Below are 15,592 nucleotides of genomic sequence, written 5' to 3'. Positions count from 1 at the left end.
GTGTATGACTCCGTGTTATCATAATTACTCTTGTCGTGCATAACTCTGTGTGTTTGCATAGTCACATCGTACATTTTATAGTACATTCAAACTTGAAAAAAAAAAAGAAATTAAAAGAATGAAATACAATACACGGTGTCACATTCTCCTGACACAATGAAGTCACTTATGAAGTATGGTCGAACTAAAGGTGCGTAAAGGTTGTGTCTGAAGCACACACGCTGTTAATCATCGACCTGAATTGGACGAGGTTTGTTTTCGTGCCGGAGGTCAAAAGTTGAGTTTTGTTTTGCACAAATAAATCCTCACAATTCCCCCTGCGGCGTTTTCTTTTTCGGGCCCGCGTGTTCCACTCTTTAAAGAGCAGGCCAGAGATTCCACAAGAGCAGATGTGAGCGTCAATAATTCAGCAGGCGCCCTGTGATCTTATATTCCGAGTTTGCTTTTCAGCAACGCGTGGTTGTGTCCTCGCTTGCAGGGTGAACACGTGTCCCAACAACTGCTCGGGTCGGGGCGAGTGCCGCCTGGCCAACGCCACGGGCCCGCCGATGTGCCAGTGCCCAGACGGCTGGAAGGGCGACGCCTGCGACGTGCCCTACTGCCCCGAAAACTGCGGGTTCCCCGAGCGAGGGCGCTGCCGGGACAAGACGTGCGACTGCTCTCGCGGGTGGCAAGGTGAGGCCGCCGCTCCGATGCGCCCGCAATGCTCACCGGGCATCCGAATCAAAGTGCTTTGATCGCACGCAAAAAATAGCTGCTGTGTACCAACAGCCTACAGAAATGTCGCAACCTTGGAAAATAAAACGGCTGATAAGAACTGGAACCGACACATGGCCTCACACCGGCCCCAAAATATCCAAATTAACATCCTTTCAAACTTATGGAAGTGGAGCAAAAACAGGAAGTTGCAACCTATCAAAATAAAACCATCTAACGGTTATGATGATGATGATGATGATGATATGATAAACATAGCTGAACAGAACCAACACTGTCGCCGAAATCCAGTCACAGAAGATCCAAAGTCAAAGTCCTTTCTTCCCCAAAAAACCCATAAAACTAACAGGAATATGGTGAAAACAGGAAGTAGAAACCTACCAAAATAAAAGGGGAAAAAAGAACCAGAACCAACACTTCTCTCACACCAGCCACAATGGAATGGAACAAAAACAGGAAGTAGCAACGTACCATAATAGAACGTAACTGTGATTTTAAAATAGTTGAACCAACGCTGCTCACAAAGATCCAAACTGAAAGTCCCTTGTTCCCAAAAAGCTGAAACGGGAATTAGAAAGCTTCACAATTAAAACGTGCATCAAGTACCATAACCAACACTGCGTTCACACCAGCCACAACATTTCCAAATTTGAATCCTGTCACAAAAAAAACAGTCATGCCACCGCAATGGCAACGCAACAAGAACAGGAAGTAGCAACATTCTAAAATAAAGCCCGACAATAATGTGAAAAATGGCTGAACCAAAAGTGAAAGTAAAAAAAAAAAAAGTGTATGCAAAATGCTGCTTGATACCATCTGAGAGTGTCATCAAAATCGGAATGAGATTGAAACTGGAAGTACAGCCCCACCAAAATAAAATTGGTCACCAGAACAAACACTTCAGATTGCGCCACTTACAGAATATCCAATCTAACATAACAGAACCCAATTTAACAGAACCAACGTTCCTTCAGATGATCCAAATCAAAGTCCTTGTTGTTTTCTTGACCTCCCTTCAGGTCCCGACTGCTCCGTGTCCGTCCCGGCGGACTCGGGTTTCTGGAGCCGGGAAGCCTTCCGCTCCGAGCCGGGCCTGGCCAGGGCCTCGCACAAGGCGGTGGTGGAGCAGGGCGTCATGTGGGTGATCGGCGGATACGTCTTCAACGCCTCCGACTATCACATGGTCAAAGCGTGAGTGGGGATCCTCATCGAGTTGACAATCGCGATCGTGAGGACGAGGAGGAGAAGAAGAAGTTTGATTTGCTTGTCGTCGTAGGTTTAATTTAAGCAGCAAGTCGTGGCTGACGCTGGAGCCGTCCGTCAACACCGTCCCGCCTCGATACGGACACTCGCTGGCGCTCTACCAGGTAAGTCCAAGTGAGTCACGATGACCAGTTTTGATGGTTGACCTTCTGAGGATTATTGAGGGCACTTGACGTGGCAGGCAAGTTAAACAAATGTTTTTAATATGGACAGTCAACTTCACTGCAATTCTCGCAGGCTTTTTTCCTCGAAATAGAATTGGAATTTTCACTTCTGTTGAATGACAAAAAATGTGTGGAGGAGAGGGGGTGCGCTAACTGTTTTGCGATGTTAAAATGGGAATTTATGACCTTAGGAAGTTTGGGAAATTTTGAAGGGGCGAAAGGGGGTTCACCAAATCTCTAACGCTGTTGACGGAGGTGTGGGCCTTCGCAAATTAGGGAATTTTAGTTTTGTATTTGGGGGGAGGGTCAGGACGTTGAAGGAGTTACGTGCATTAAAAAAGGTTTTGGAAATTTTGCAGCCCGAGAGGCGGTGAACCAATTGTGTTGTGATGTTGAAAGGGGTGTGTTGTCAAACATTTGCATCTCTGGGTCATGGCTTAAAAATTATAGGACTTTTTCTTTAATTTTTGGATGTTGTGCGTGGTGAAAAGGGGTGCACCAACTGTGTTGGGATGTTGAAGGGGGGGGTGTGATTTAAAAGGTTTGTGAACATTCGCTGTGGGAAACGCGTTCACCAAGTCTGGCGATGCTGAAGAGGTTGGCTAGCTTGAAAAGCTTTTTATTTTATTGTATTTTTTAAAAACCTTTTTCAAGGGTGTGTCTGGGGGGGAAATGGGGTGTGCAAACTGTCTCAGGGTGTTGAAGAGGGTGTGTGACATTTTGTGGGAGACTCACTCAACAACCTAAGTTGGTGCATGTTTACTTTTTTTTGGAGAGGGGGTGCACCCACTCTCTCAGAATGAAGGGGCTTGAAAGGATTTTTGGGCTGTTGAGATGTTGAAAGGGGTGCCAACTTGAAAAGTTTCAGACATTTTGACATGTTTTTTTTTTAGTGTGTGCACTGTTCAAGGGGGTGCACCAATTTTGTTGGGATGTTGAAGGGTGTGCGTGCCTTAAGAAGTTAAGGACATTTTGACTTAAAAAGTTTGGGATTTTTGGACTTTTTTTTGAGGATGCTTTGACGAGAGACAGGGGGTGTGCCAACGTCAAAGAGGTCTGGAAAAAAAAGTGTGAAATGTTTCCCGTTGCACAGGGCAAAGTGTACATGTATGGCGGTAAGATGGACTCCACGGGCAACGTGTCCAGCCAGCTGTGGGTGTTCCACGTCCAGAACCAGACCTGGGGTCTCCTGAGCCCGCGCACCAAGGAGCAATACGCCGTGGTGGGACACTCGGCCCACGTGGTGCCCCCCCTGCAGGAGGGAGACGCCCCCGTCATGCTGGTGCTCTTTGGACACTGTCCTCTCTACGGATACATGAGCCTGGTGCAGGAGTACAACATTCGTAAGTTAGACCGGTCACGCGGTTTTCAAGGTTCGGCGCACCGCCTGGAAACTTGGCCTCTAGTCTCGAAACGTCATCTTGCGACACGGCCATGCAGTTTTCAAGCGTGGTCGTGGCCTGGTCATCGAGTTTTAAAACGGTTCGCCGTGGTTTGCAGACCGTAACCAGTGGAGCGCGGTGCCCACGGACGGCGCCCTGATCCAGGGCGGCTACGGCCACAGCAGCGTTTTCGACGACGCCACCCGAGCCATCTACACGCACGGAGGCTACAAGGCCTTCAGCGCCAACAAGTGCGGCCTGGCGGGAGACCTCTACCGGCTGGACGTGGACACCAGGAAGTGGTAAGTGGACCACTGTGGTTGTAGGGGGCGGGGGGCGGATCCATACGGTAAGGCTGTCTGGCCGTTTTTGCGGCAGGACCATCCTGAAGGACAGCGGCTTCTTCCGCTACCTCCACACGGCCGTCATAGTCAGCGGGACCATGCTGGTGTTTGGTGGAAACACGCACAACGACACCTCCATGAGTCATGGCGCCAAGTGCTTCTCCTCTGACTTCATGGCCTACAGCCTGGGTTGGTACAATCGTCGGTATTCATCGGGATTTCAATATCAATGAAAATAATGTTTCTTATTTTTTCCATAATCGCCCAGCCACCAAAATGCGCCTTATTTCGACTGTAAAAAGATGACTCTGGAACTAGCGATCTTCTTTGCAGCAATATTGTGCTTTTGGACTAATATCCAAATTCAGTTTCGGGGGAATCGATCTCTTTCGAAAGAGCACCCTGCTAAGATTTGTTGGACTTTTGAGATGTATTTTACTTTTGGCACACGTCTGAACGCATCTTATTGGAACAGCCAGCAAAAAGTAAAAGTCCATGGCGCTTTTGTGGTCATCCCTGTTGCCGGTTGCCTCTTCTGGACAAGCCCCAGCCAATCAGAATGCTGCATTCAAAAGGCCTTGCTTGACATTGCACCAATGACGTCATTGGACTCACATTGCTTGCACTTCTGCCTTTTTACACCAAGTGGCACTGTTGGTCTTTGTACAGTGGATGACAAGTGATACTTGCTCAATTTAGCAGCAGCTTTCAGACATCTGGACATTTTTTGAATGAATCTTATGATCATTTTTCTTATTTCCAGCATGTGACGAGTGGACGCCGCTGCCCCGGCCTGAACTTTTCCACGACCTAAACCGCTTCGGCCACTCGGCGGTCGCCAGTGACGGGTGAATCTATAATACATCAAATACAATATTAATGTTATGTGTATGTTCCTGCTGTGATTTTTTTTTTTTTTTCAAAATGTGTGTAAGTAAAATCAAGTGTGGGTGTGTGTGCGCGTGCGTGCGTGCGTGCGTGCGTGCGTGTGTGAATAATGCATGCATGACATTTTGTGACATATGAACATGTCATGCAAACATGTGGAGATTCCTTCATGCGAACATGAATATTTTACACCAGGAGACTGGAGGTTGAGCCACAGCGACATCTGTGCCACAGTTTTCGGGGTTAACTACATAAGAGGCGGTTGTAAAAAGTTTGAGCCTTGAAAAGTCACGATGCTGTCTTGGAAATTTGTCGAACTACCTTGAAAACCTCCGCTTAAGCTCCAGCCTGATTCTCTCCTCTTTATGCTTTTTTTTTTTTTTTTTTTGCTATTGGTGGCTGGTATCGGCAGCCTCTACGAGAACCCGATACCTAAAAAAACAATAATAAAATAAGAATAAACGAAACTAAAACAAAGCACTTTCCAAAAAATAACAATTAACAAAACCAGCTCTAAAAATGAAAAAAAAAGAAACGAAAATAAAGCCAAATCGAAATGTAATGTAACATCCCAAACCTCTGTGAAACATTGTGATAGAATGAGTTAACCAACTTCAAATTTTGTGATGGCGTCTTCATTTGAATTGTTTTTTTGGTACTCAATCACTTGTAATGTGAGTCATGGCACATTTTAATGATCTCAATTTGTCTTGCGCGAGACTTTTGTCAGGGCTCTCGACTGCACATTTTCTCAAGATTAGCTCTCGGCTAATTAGCACTCGGCTGGTCGTGACGACCCCAAGGTCGTTTTTGACTCATCACTTGACGTCCTTGCAGCTGTGAGGCGGATGCAAAACTTGCCAGTGAGAAGCCAGATGGCGCGCAATGACTCGGCAGCCCGGACAGCGAGTCGACCAGCAAGGACGAGACACACATTTAGAATTGATTAATTGTCGCCAAAATGTGCATACTTTTTTTTTTTTTAATGTATCTATCACATTAAATATGTCATTGATTTATCGGAAATAATCGTTAAAAAATATTGGTGTCATAAATATACAGTGCGGTTTTTTTTATTTAAAAAAAAAAAAAATCTGTTTTAAGTGTATGTAAACACAATTTAAAATGAGTCAACCTTTTTGCATGTATGTATTTATATTATCCTATAAGTTTTTCAGTTGACACGCTTAATTTATTGAGCAAAAATACATCATACAAAAATATCCGTTGAAATGTTTTTACATACAACCATGTCTCTAAAGGCTTAATTTTGTTGAAAAGATTAACACAGCAAAATATACAAACAATTGTCTGTTTTATGAAATAATCGATTCATTACAATTTATAAATTAAATAAAAAATGAGACTGAATTATTTTATTTTTATAGTAGTTTTTAGTTTATCACACCAAAAATAAAAAGAATCATTTGCAGAATAAAAAAAAATGTAAAATGTAAACGTTATTTTACTAATAGAATTCAAAGTTTTGCAATCCAAGCTTAAAATATATCGGCACTCCGAAATTGCATGTCATTCTCATTTTGATGTTATTCTTGAAATAAACAATTATAAATGTACTTGTATTTATATATATATATATATATATATTTTTTTTTTTTGCCGCTCGCAGGGTGATGTACGTGCTGGGCGGCTTCAACAGTCTTCTTCTGAGCGACGTTTTGGTGTACACGTCTCCGCGCTGCTCGGCCTTCTCCAGCGCCGCCTCGTGCGCTCAGGCCTCGGCGGGCCTCCACTGCCTGTGGAACAGCAGCCAGGCTTCCTGTCTGCCCTGGGAGGGAAACGCCAACCCGCAGCAGCAGCAGCAGCAGTTGCCCGTGTCCTGCAACACCAGATCCTGTAGGTGGTGCCACCAAGCCAAAGCCGCACGACAATTGATCTTCAAACCTTTGGCTTGAACATTTTCAATATGCAGTCATGAAACCTTTTTGCAACTTCATGCCATTTGAAAACGTGCCGTCTTGGCACGACTACTGAAACGTATTGACGTGCTCGCCTCCCAGATGCCGACAACGAGCGCTGCGACCAGTACACGGATTGTTACAGCTGCACGGCCAACACCAACGGCTGCCAGTGGTGCTCTGTTCAGTGCGTCTCCCTGGGAAGCAACTGCACCGCCGCCTCGGTAACAATCACCACTACACCTACACGACACCGGCGATGAGCAACTTAAATGTTGGGGGGGGGGGGCCAAATTCTTCATCAGCCCTACTGGGGGGCGGCCCCACATAGGACCACACACTTCCCAACCAGATGTATTACAAAAATGACATTTTGAATATGGACAGAATATTTACTCTTAATATATTTTTTAATTTGTCATAATACATTTCTCAGTGCATGTAAAAAAGAGCCGGCCTTCAACAACAAAGAGTTTGAACAATCAAAAAAAAAAAAACCACTTTTTGTGGATTTATTTTTTTCTCCTTCCCAGTGTAAAGGGCTCTCATGAATAAAAATGAGCATTCGTGGAAGACACAAAATGGCTGAACAAGAAACCAACATTAAGTGCAAAAATTCATTTTGTGCATATATATTAGGTCAAAAAATAGCATATCGCAATGAATGGAGTTTTATTTATTGCTCTCTGTGAACATTTCATGCACTTTTGAATCGTGACACTTGAATAAATGTCAAATGGCACTCAAGTTAAAACTTTGGAAACACATGCCTCAGTTTTTTAAAAATATTTGTTTTCATAATATTGAAGTAGCACAATACGTATCGGATTGGGAAAAAAGTGTATCGTCCCAACCTTCATTTATATATATGAAAAAAATCCACTAATAAATGAATTTGCGAGTGCTGAGCTGTAAATGTTTGGGGATCCACTGTAGTAGAGGACACATGTCAACCCCCCCACCCCAAAAATCCTATTTTTTTTTTTTTTTTTTAAAATAAATCAAGGTTCCACGTGCTGCCAGTTGCCCATCCCTGCCATACACCTCATATCTTTGCGATGTTAATGTTGTGCCACTTGGGTCTTGTCTTCAGGGTCCTGTGCTGGACTTTGACGGCTGCCCTAAAGACAACCCGTCCTACGTTTGCAACAAGAAGACCAGTTGCAAGAGCTGCGCCTTAGACCAGAACTGCCAGTGGGAAACACGCAACCAGGAATGTATCTCGCTACCAGGTAACTGTGTGGAATGCTGGTGAACTGAGACGAATCTAAAAAAAAACAATCTAAAAGCTAGCATCGAATAATGTTAACAATTCAAACTATGCTACCAGTTGCAGGTTGTAACGAAAAGTTTTTTTCCATAAAGAAGGTCAGATCAGTTCCCTTTGGTACGGTATAAGCAAGGGCGGCTAATCTTCAAGAAAAACGTCACCAAGCAGTACAGTTCGGTTCATTTTTCTCCCATACATAATTTCCGTGGACCGACGCTAACTTTGTAGTCTTTTGAAGTGGTGACTCTGAATTTTAATTAAACAAGAGTGGCTGGTCTTCTACTTTAGTTCGTAACCAAAAACTGCATTTTCACCAAGCAGCACACTTTAGTTCGGTTCGGTTTGGAGTGCTGAATGACACAAGCTACGTAACTAGCATAACATCATGCGTATTGCGTACAGTAGCTTGGTGAGCGTACATTAACATTGCTGTTCCTTTAATGTCAGTCCTCAAGCAGTGCAGTTTGATTCAGTTCGGTTCCATGGAACGACACGTTTTATACTGACAGGCGTTGCATTGCAGAGAACGTGTGCGGCGAGAGCTGGCACCTGGTGGGCAACTCGTGCCTGAAGTTCCTGACCGCCAAGGACTCTTACGACAACGCCAAGCTGGCGTGCCGCGGCCACACTGCCGTGCTGGCCTCCCTCACCACGCAGAAGAAGGTCGACTTTGTCCTCAAGGAGCTGCAGATCATGAGCGTGGTGGTAAGGCATCAAGGCGCCGACGGCGATACGATCCATCAGTCTTGAAATGCTGTCCTTCCGTCTGTAAACCTTTGCCATCTCGTCTTCGCCATGCTGTCTTGAAACGTTGCCGTACCATCTTGAAGTCGTACCGTTTTGAAATGTCAACATGCCGTCCGTCCCAAAAGCGTTTCATGCCATCTTAAAACCACATCTCAACGTCTTGAAACTCTGCCTCGAGTGTGTGGCTTACCCATTTTGATTTTTGCCTCCAAACGTTTTCAGAACTTGGAATTTCACCGTGCCGTCTTGAAGTCACAACGTTTTCATGTCACCAAACCGTCTTGAAACGTTTTTCTGTAAAACGTCTCGTGATCACGACTGTGCTGGTAAGGCATCAAGGCACTGGAGTTGCGGAATTGGGGATATTGACGGCACGTTTAGCGCCCCTTCCAGACACGATCAATCAATCCCAGAATTGCAGTGGAATGGCTGTGCCGGAGAAAGTGTAATTGGAGTGGCGTTTGAGCGAGATGGAGCTCTTTTCTTTGTTTACACACGCGCATGCTCCATGGAAATTGATTTGCGGGCGGGATGCTTTGCCGATAGCGCGCTTTTATCGCCGCGCTCGGCTCAGCCTGTGAAATTGATGGTGAGGCAAAGTTTCCTCACGGCCGGTTGTTGTTATTATTGTTTAGTCGTTATTGGACCGAACCTCCATAAACGTATTGCGGGAATGTTCTGGAATGTAGAGCTCTTCAAGGACGAGAGACCCCTTGACATGCTGCTGTCAAATTCTTCATACGATTTGATATTTGAACACAATGGCTTGAAACTTCACGTCCTGAAAACTTGTCATACTGGGATTTCGTCTATGAAACGTTGTCATGTCGCCTGGAAATTTTAGCATATCGTGTTGAAGTCGTCGCTTCTTAGAACGTCATCATACCGTCTTGAAGTGTTGTCATACTTGCTTAAAAAGTCAGCTTCTGGTCTTGAGATTTCAGAATTCCATCTCAAAACGTCATCATACCGCATCGTCGTGAGACTTCGGCATACCATCATAAAACTTTCTGAAGCATAACGTCCAGAAATTTTAAATTGTCTGAAAACTGTCATATTTTATAAGTCGCCTTGAAATGGTTTCCGTTTGGTCTTGATATTCTGCCTTACCATCTTGACAACGTCACCGTGCTGCTTTGATATCGTAAGGCACAGTTTTGAAATTTTGCAGTACCGTTTGAAAAATTGCGCATCCTATTTTGATGTTTTGCCATCCCGTCTTGAAACATTAAAAGATGAGCATACTTTCTTAAAATGTCATGGTGGCCTTTTTGACTTTGACATTCTTGAAAGCTTTTGTCACATAGTCTTGACGCAAACAGTATTAAACCATGTTAAAACTGTCATAACATCTTGGCTCTGCTTTCATGAAACACTCATACTACGTCTTAACCCGTCATACTACCCTCATCAAAACTTTGCCTTGCCGTGTTGAAGCTTTTTTGAATTTTTCATCAAATTCATCCAGCCCTAAAATGGCAGACTAGAGTGTTGAAAGCGCGAACCCTGTGCCGCAGTACAAGGCGATGGTGACTCCCTGGGTGGGCCTGCGCAAGATCAACGTGTCGTACTGGTGCTGGGAGGACATGTCGCCTTTCACCAACACGTCGCTGCAGTGGCTGCCCGGCGAGCCCAGCGACGCCGGATTCTGCGGCTACCTGGCAGAGCCCGCCTCCAGTGGACTGAAGGCACAGACCTGCATCAGCCCCGTCAACGGGAGTCTGTGTGAGCGGCCGGGTAAGTTCGCCGAAACACGCTACTACGCTACGCTCATTTCTGCAAATTAGGAGAGGGAATTTTAATTGATCAAAAGGGGCTAATCTTCGGAATTAGCTGCTCGGGCAAAAACTGCGTTTCCACCAAGCAGTGCTGTTTTGGTATCTGTGCTCTGGCACACCATTTCCACGGAACACCCAAAGATGCTTGCAGGCTAGTACATGACTGTTAGATTATGAATTTGGACTGCGTCAATGGCGAATGTTACAAACCCGTAACCAAAACCTCAATTTCCACCAAGCAGTAAAAGTTTCATGGCTTAGGTCATTCCGCGTACACGGCCAAGACGCAACATACTAAATTGTTTTGTGCCATGGTTAGCATTAACGCCAAATGTTAATGTTTCTTTTTGGTGGGCCCGTAATTGTCCCTTGTGGCTTGTGTCGTCACCCAAATTCTGAATTTGATACTCTACGCTACTTGAATAACGTACCTCCGTACCGGTACTGGAGTGATACCGCTGCAAAAAACGAAAACATCCCTAAAAGCAGTGGAATAATAGCTGACAAGACCAGTATATGGCTGTGTGTGTGAGTGTATAAATACATATGTATTATTTATATTTGACTGCATGTTTACTCTCGCAAACAATCCGTTGACACTGTTATTGTTATTTAACAGCTCGTGACTCAATGCAACGGCATAGCTGGGGGCCTGTGTGCTCTACTCCGCCAACAACAGTATCGACTAATTGCCTCATCAAACACAACCGGTCGGGAACGACATTGCTAATCACAATCGTTCACTCATTTGACTTGAAAGGAAGTCTTTCGAATGGGTCACATGCTAGCTAACCTGTCAGAATGTGCCCTGCCTGTTGACCATGTGGGCAGAATAATTCCAGATGACACTGCGCGCATCTGGAGTGTCATCTGGACGGTGTGCGAGGAGCCGCCCTCTCTCGACACTTGCGTTGCAGACTGCTGTCGCTGCATTTTGGGTGCAGGTGTAGCGTGGATCTATTGCAGTAGCTTTTTCACACCGGCTAACGTTCCGATAGCACTCTAAACTCGGAAATGTCTCCTAACCGAAAGTCCCGTTCCCACCGAGCGCGATGGTTCGGTTCACTTTGATACGTTTGTAGGGTCAACTTCCTCTTCTTTGTTAAAATCATCCATAAGTAGCAGTGCTTAGCTTACACAGCTAGCGCCAGGACACATCGGGATTTACCACTACATAGCATAAATGTAACGATAGTTAGCATGATTGGCGTTACCTTAAGGTTGAGTTGTGATGTTTCTTGGATTTGTACAAACCGTACCGTGCCAAACCGGGCCACTTTGTGGAAATGCAACAATATTTAGCATGGTTAACGTTAGACCTAAAAGTGTTAGGTTCCAGTGTTTTAAGAATGTGAATCCATTCGATCGTTTACGCCACATTGTAGCTTAAGTTGCAAAACCGCTCACCGTGCTAACCGCGTCAGCGTGCCGCTTTTCCACAGCCAACCACAGCGCCAAACAGTGCCGGACGCCGTGCGCCACGCGCGCCACGTGCAGCGAGTGCTCCAGCGGCAGCTCGGAGTGTATGTGGTGCAGCAACATGAAGCAGTGCGTGGACTCCAACGCCTACGTGGCCTCCTTCCCCTTCGGCCAGTGCATGGAGTGGTACACCTCCAGCGCGTGTCCACGTAAGACCCACCGGACTTCGCAGTTGCCTGCAAACCTCAGCGCACCGTTTCGAAAGCATGTCATACCGCCTTAAATGGTCAACATCCTGTCTTGAGACTTTAGCGTACCGTTGCCATCCGTTTTGGGAATTTCGCCCTGTTGTCTTCAAGTCATACTTTCCTGAAACTTTGCGATTGCATCTTAACTCATTCAATCCCAAAGACATATTTACTGTTTGTGTCTTTTTATAGTCCAGCCATTCAGTCACAAGAACTTATTTATATATTTTTTTTCTATTTTTTTTTTCAAACGTTAAAATAAAAGCAGGTCTGAAAATGTCCGGTACTGAATGAGTTAAAAAGTTGGCATATCGCCTTGAAACTTCATCAGAGTTTTGAAACTTTATTGTATCTTCTTTTGTCATTTCTTCGTGAAGTCATGCAGTCTTAAAATGTCCGCGTTGTCTTGAAACTTTGGCGTGCGGGATCGTCACATTGTTTGGAATTTCGCCATTAATGTCTTTTAAGTCTTTCATCGTTTAATAAATATGTCACAGCGTTTGTAAGACTTGATCAGATTATCTTGAAACTTTATCTTAGCTTGTCAAGTCTTGAAATGTCGTTGAGCGTTTTCCAACGCGATGTAACATCTTGAAACTTCGTCGTGAAAATGCGCGAGCCACCTTGATATCTCTCCGCACGGCCTTGAAACTTTGCCATGACGTCTTGCAACCTCACCGTAACATCTTAAAACTTTGGCACACCCTCGCAAAATTTGAAGCGGCATCCTAAAGGCTTTACGAACAAATTTGAAAATTCTGCTACGGGTCTAAAAATTGCTGAATGGTTTCGGTCCCGATTACGTGAGAAAGAAATGCTAATGGCATATAAACCCAGTCGGGCTCTGAGGTATAAACTCTTGTTTATAGATGCTTTTAAGTTGTCTTTGTTTGTGTCGTCAAATTTGGCCCTTTTGACGACTTGAGCATAGAGTCTTGAAACTGCCATGCAAACTTCATCATCCCTTTTTTTTTTTTTCAAATTTAATCACACCGCCTTGTACATTTGCCGTATCGCCATGAGGTGGTCTTAAAACTTGGCCTCGTGGTCTTGAAACGTTGTCAACGTTTGTTGGACTACTCGCATTATGTGACGCATCTTGAGTCCTCTCTGAAGAGTGCTGTCGCATTCAAATGTACTTCCTTGAACCCTTGTCTCACGCCCTTTGAAAAGCGGTCAAGTGGTCTTGCACGTGAATAAACGGCACGTATTGCGAGCAGCTTTGATTGTAAATTCTCTTTTGCGCCGACAGCCGAGAACTGTTCGGGCTACCGTACGTGCGGCCAATGTCTGGAGCAGCCGGGCTGCGGCTGGTGCACGGACGCCAGCAACACGGGCAAGGGCCAGTGCATGGAGGGCTCGTACCGGGGACCCTTCCAGACCGCCGTGCCGGCGCCCTCCACTCTGCCGGGCCTGCCCGCCGCCCCGCCGCCCGCCCTCAACGCCAGCATGTGCCCCGGCGAGGCCCTCTACAACTGGTCCTTCATACACTGCCCAGGTGGGAACAGCCCGTCGACTTCTGCTCCAAATTTCCACTCGTTTGTTGCACAGGATATTCTATATGAAGTAATATTTTATTGCAGGAAACACAAAACACTGAGTCAAATGCTGAACATCAGGTTAGAGTTGCTTAATCTGTCCAATAAGTGATTTTAGCAGTGATGGTCAGCTTCTTGAGCAGATGATCTAATGCCCCCAAAAAGTCACTTTTGACAAACAATAGAGGTAATTATGGCCCTGGGGCACTACCAAGAGATTTTTAATTACCTAGGATGGTGCCAAAGCACTACTTTTCTACTGTGGCCTTACTGAAGGAAACTCCTCCCCTCACGGCAACATAGTTCCTTGGCACTAAAAGCAATACTTTTATACCAGGTCTCCAAAAGTTGGTTTACAGTCAATGAAAAATAAAAAAAAAGGTAAAAATTGTGTACCTATTTATGGCCTGTCCTGTATTAGACAAAAGCACAAAAACAGCATACAGCAGACGAGTGTTAGGTGAGTTTTTTTCAGTGAATAACTGAGGATTGTTTCCCCAGCCCAAAACGCAAAGATGTGAACATTCAGGGTAAAACCGCGCTAAGAAATGTGGGCCTTCAAATTTGGAAACGTGGTAATTAGTTTCCTGATTGAGCTGAACATTTTAATGTGGCTCAAATCAGTCGAGGAAATGTGATGAGGGGAGTTTAAATGCGTCAAATATTTGGTCATTTTAGAGTGGAAAATTGGACAACTTTGAGCATGGGATAAATAGTTGGCATTATGCCCGGAATTTTTTTGAAGTTGAAATCCTATGAATCGGTCGCAGAATGTGCGAGCAGGATTTGGTCGTTGTGGCAATGTGAAAAATCCTTCCGCCGCGTGCGCTTTGGCATTGGGGCAACAACTGCTCCTCGTTGCTCTTCCTGTCAGCGTGTCAGTGTAACGGGCACAGCCGCTGCGTCAACCAGAGCGTGTGCGAGAAGTGCGAGGACCTGACCACCGGGCGCCACTGCGAGAGCTGCATCTCGGGCTTCTACGGAGACCCCACCAACGGCGGCACCTGCCAGCGTCAGTAGGACTCTCTTTCAAAGCAACCGCAAACTTATTTCAAATGAACTTGAGGGATTTTCTTTTGTTTGTTTTTTTGCTACAGCGTGCAAGTGTAACGGCCACGCCAGCATGTGTAACCCCAGCAATGGCAAATGTTTTTGTACCACCAAGGGCATCAAAGGAGACCGCTGCCACCTGTAAGTCGAACCAGCGCACAAATATCTTAAAATATCTTTGTCTTTGGCCTCATCCTCCAAATTTTCCTTGTTCGATATGTCCAACTTTCCTCCCTCGCTATTGTTTTCCCCCGTTGTTTATCCCCCTTTAAAGCGGGTATTTCCCCCTAGTGTCTTTAAAATGTCAAATCATTTTTCTCTATTGTTCTCTATCGTTTTGTCCCCCATATTTTCTTTCACATTATCCGCCATGCTGCTCAGTCAATGTGCTGTCTTGTATTAGCAGCGTGACAACATTTCCCCAAAACAAATGTCACTCAAATGTCCACTTCAGAATTTTGAAGATCAGATGATGACTTCTCAAGAAATTTACTTGTTTATTTGTGGGGGGGGGCACCTAAAATTGCGCTAGTGGAGCCTTATTTGTCTCAGGAGCAGCGTAGGCAGAAGAATAAGTCATATATTTTTGTCATCTATTGTTTTTTGGGAGATTTTATTTTTTTCTCCCACGTTGCCTATTTTGGGAGGTGGGAATTAAGAATTTCGCAATCCCTCTTGCATTATCGATCTCATTGGTTCTTGTTATATTTGAGCGAATGACATTGTCCAAATGGGTTGATTTGCTTTTCCCCTTTAATATTTTAAAGTTACAGCATATCCAGTAGTTTTTGTGTACCTTACACGAGTGTCTTTGGAAATGATGAAAAGGGGTAATATCAGCCCATAGAATCGTCTGAGCGCTGAA

The 15,592-nt window shown here is 45.0% G+C and overlaps 1 protein-coding gene across 1 annotated transcript in view; it reads left to right on the top strand.

Annotated features, from left to right (window-relative positions):
- atrn (attractin) overlaps positions 1-15,592 on the top strand; it is a 47,698-nt gene that overhangs the window by 6,563 nt on the left and 25,543 nt on the right. Inside the window, exons 5-20 of the mRNA XM_086050363.1 lie at positions 479-675; positions 1,737-1,908; positions 1,994-2,084; positions 3,238-3,487; positions 3,645-3,828; positions 3,905-4,059; positions 4,634-4,718; positions 6,389-6,615; positions 6,780-6,901; positions 7,771-7,909; positions 8,471-8,652; positions 10,212-10,431; positions 11,915-12,100; positions 13,392-13,637; positions 14,552-14,689; positions 14,775-14,868. Of these exons, the coding sequence (XP_085906489.1) occupies positions 479-675; positions 1,737-1,908; positions 1,994-2,084; positions 3,238-3,487; positions 3,645-3,828; positions 3,905-4,059; positions 4,634-4,718; positions 6,389-6,615; positions 6,780-6,901; positions 7,771-7,909; positions 8,471-8,652; positions 10,212-10,431; positions 11,915-12,100; positions 13,392-13,637; positions 14,552-14,689; positions 14,775-14,868 (2,688 nt within the window). The remainder of the gene's footprint in view (positions 1-478; positions 676-1,736; positions 1,909-1,993; positions 2,085-3,237; positions 3,488-3,644; positions 3,829-3,904; positions 4,060-4,633; positions 4,719-6,388; positions 6,616-6,779; positions 6,902-7,770; positions 7,910-8,470; positions 8,653-10,211; positions 10,432-11,914; positions 12,101-13,391; positions 13,638-14,551; positions 14,690-14,774; positions 14,869-15,592) is intronic.

The sequence above is a fragment of the Filicampus tigris genome, chromosome 13 (assembly GCF_054856515.1).
Source record: "Filicampus tigris isolate MCC_2025a chromosome 13, RoL_Ftig_1.0, whole genome shotgun sequence".
NCBI lineage: Eukaryota > Metazoa > Chordata > Actinopteri > Syngnathiformes > Syngnathidae > Filicampus > Filicampus tigris.
This window is presented reverse-complemented; position numbering and strand designations above follow the sequence as displayed.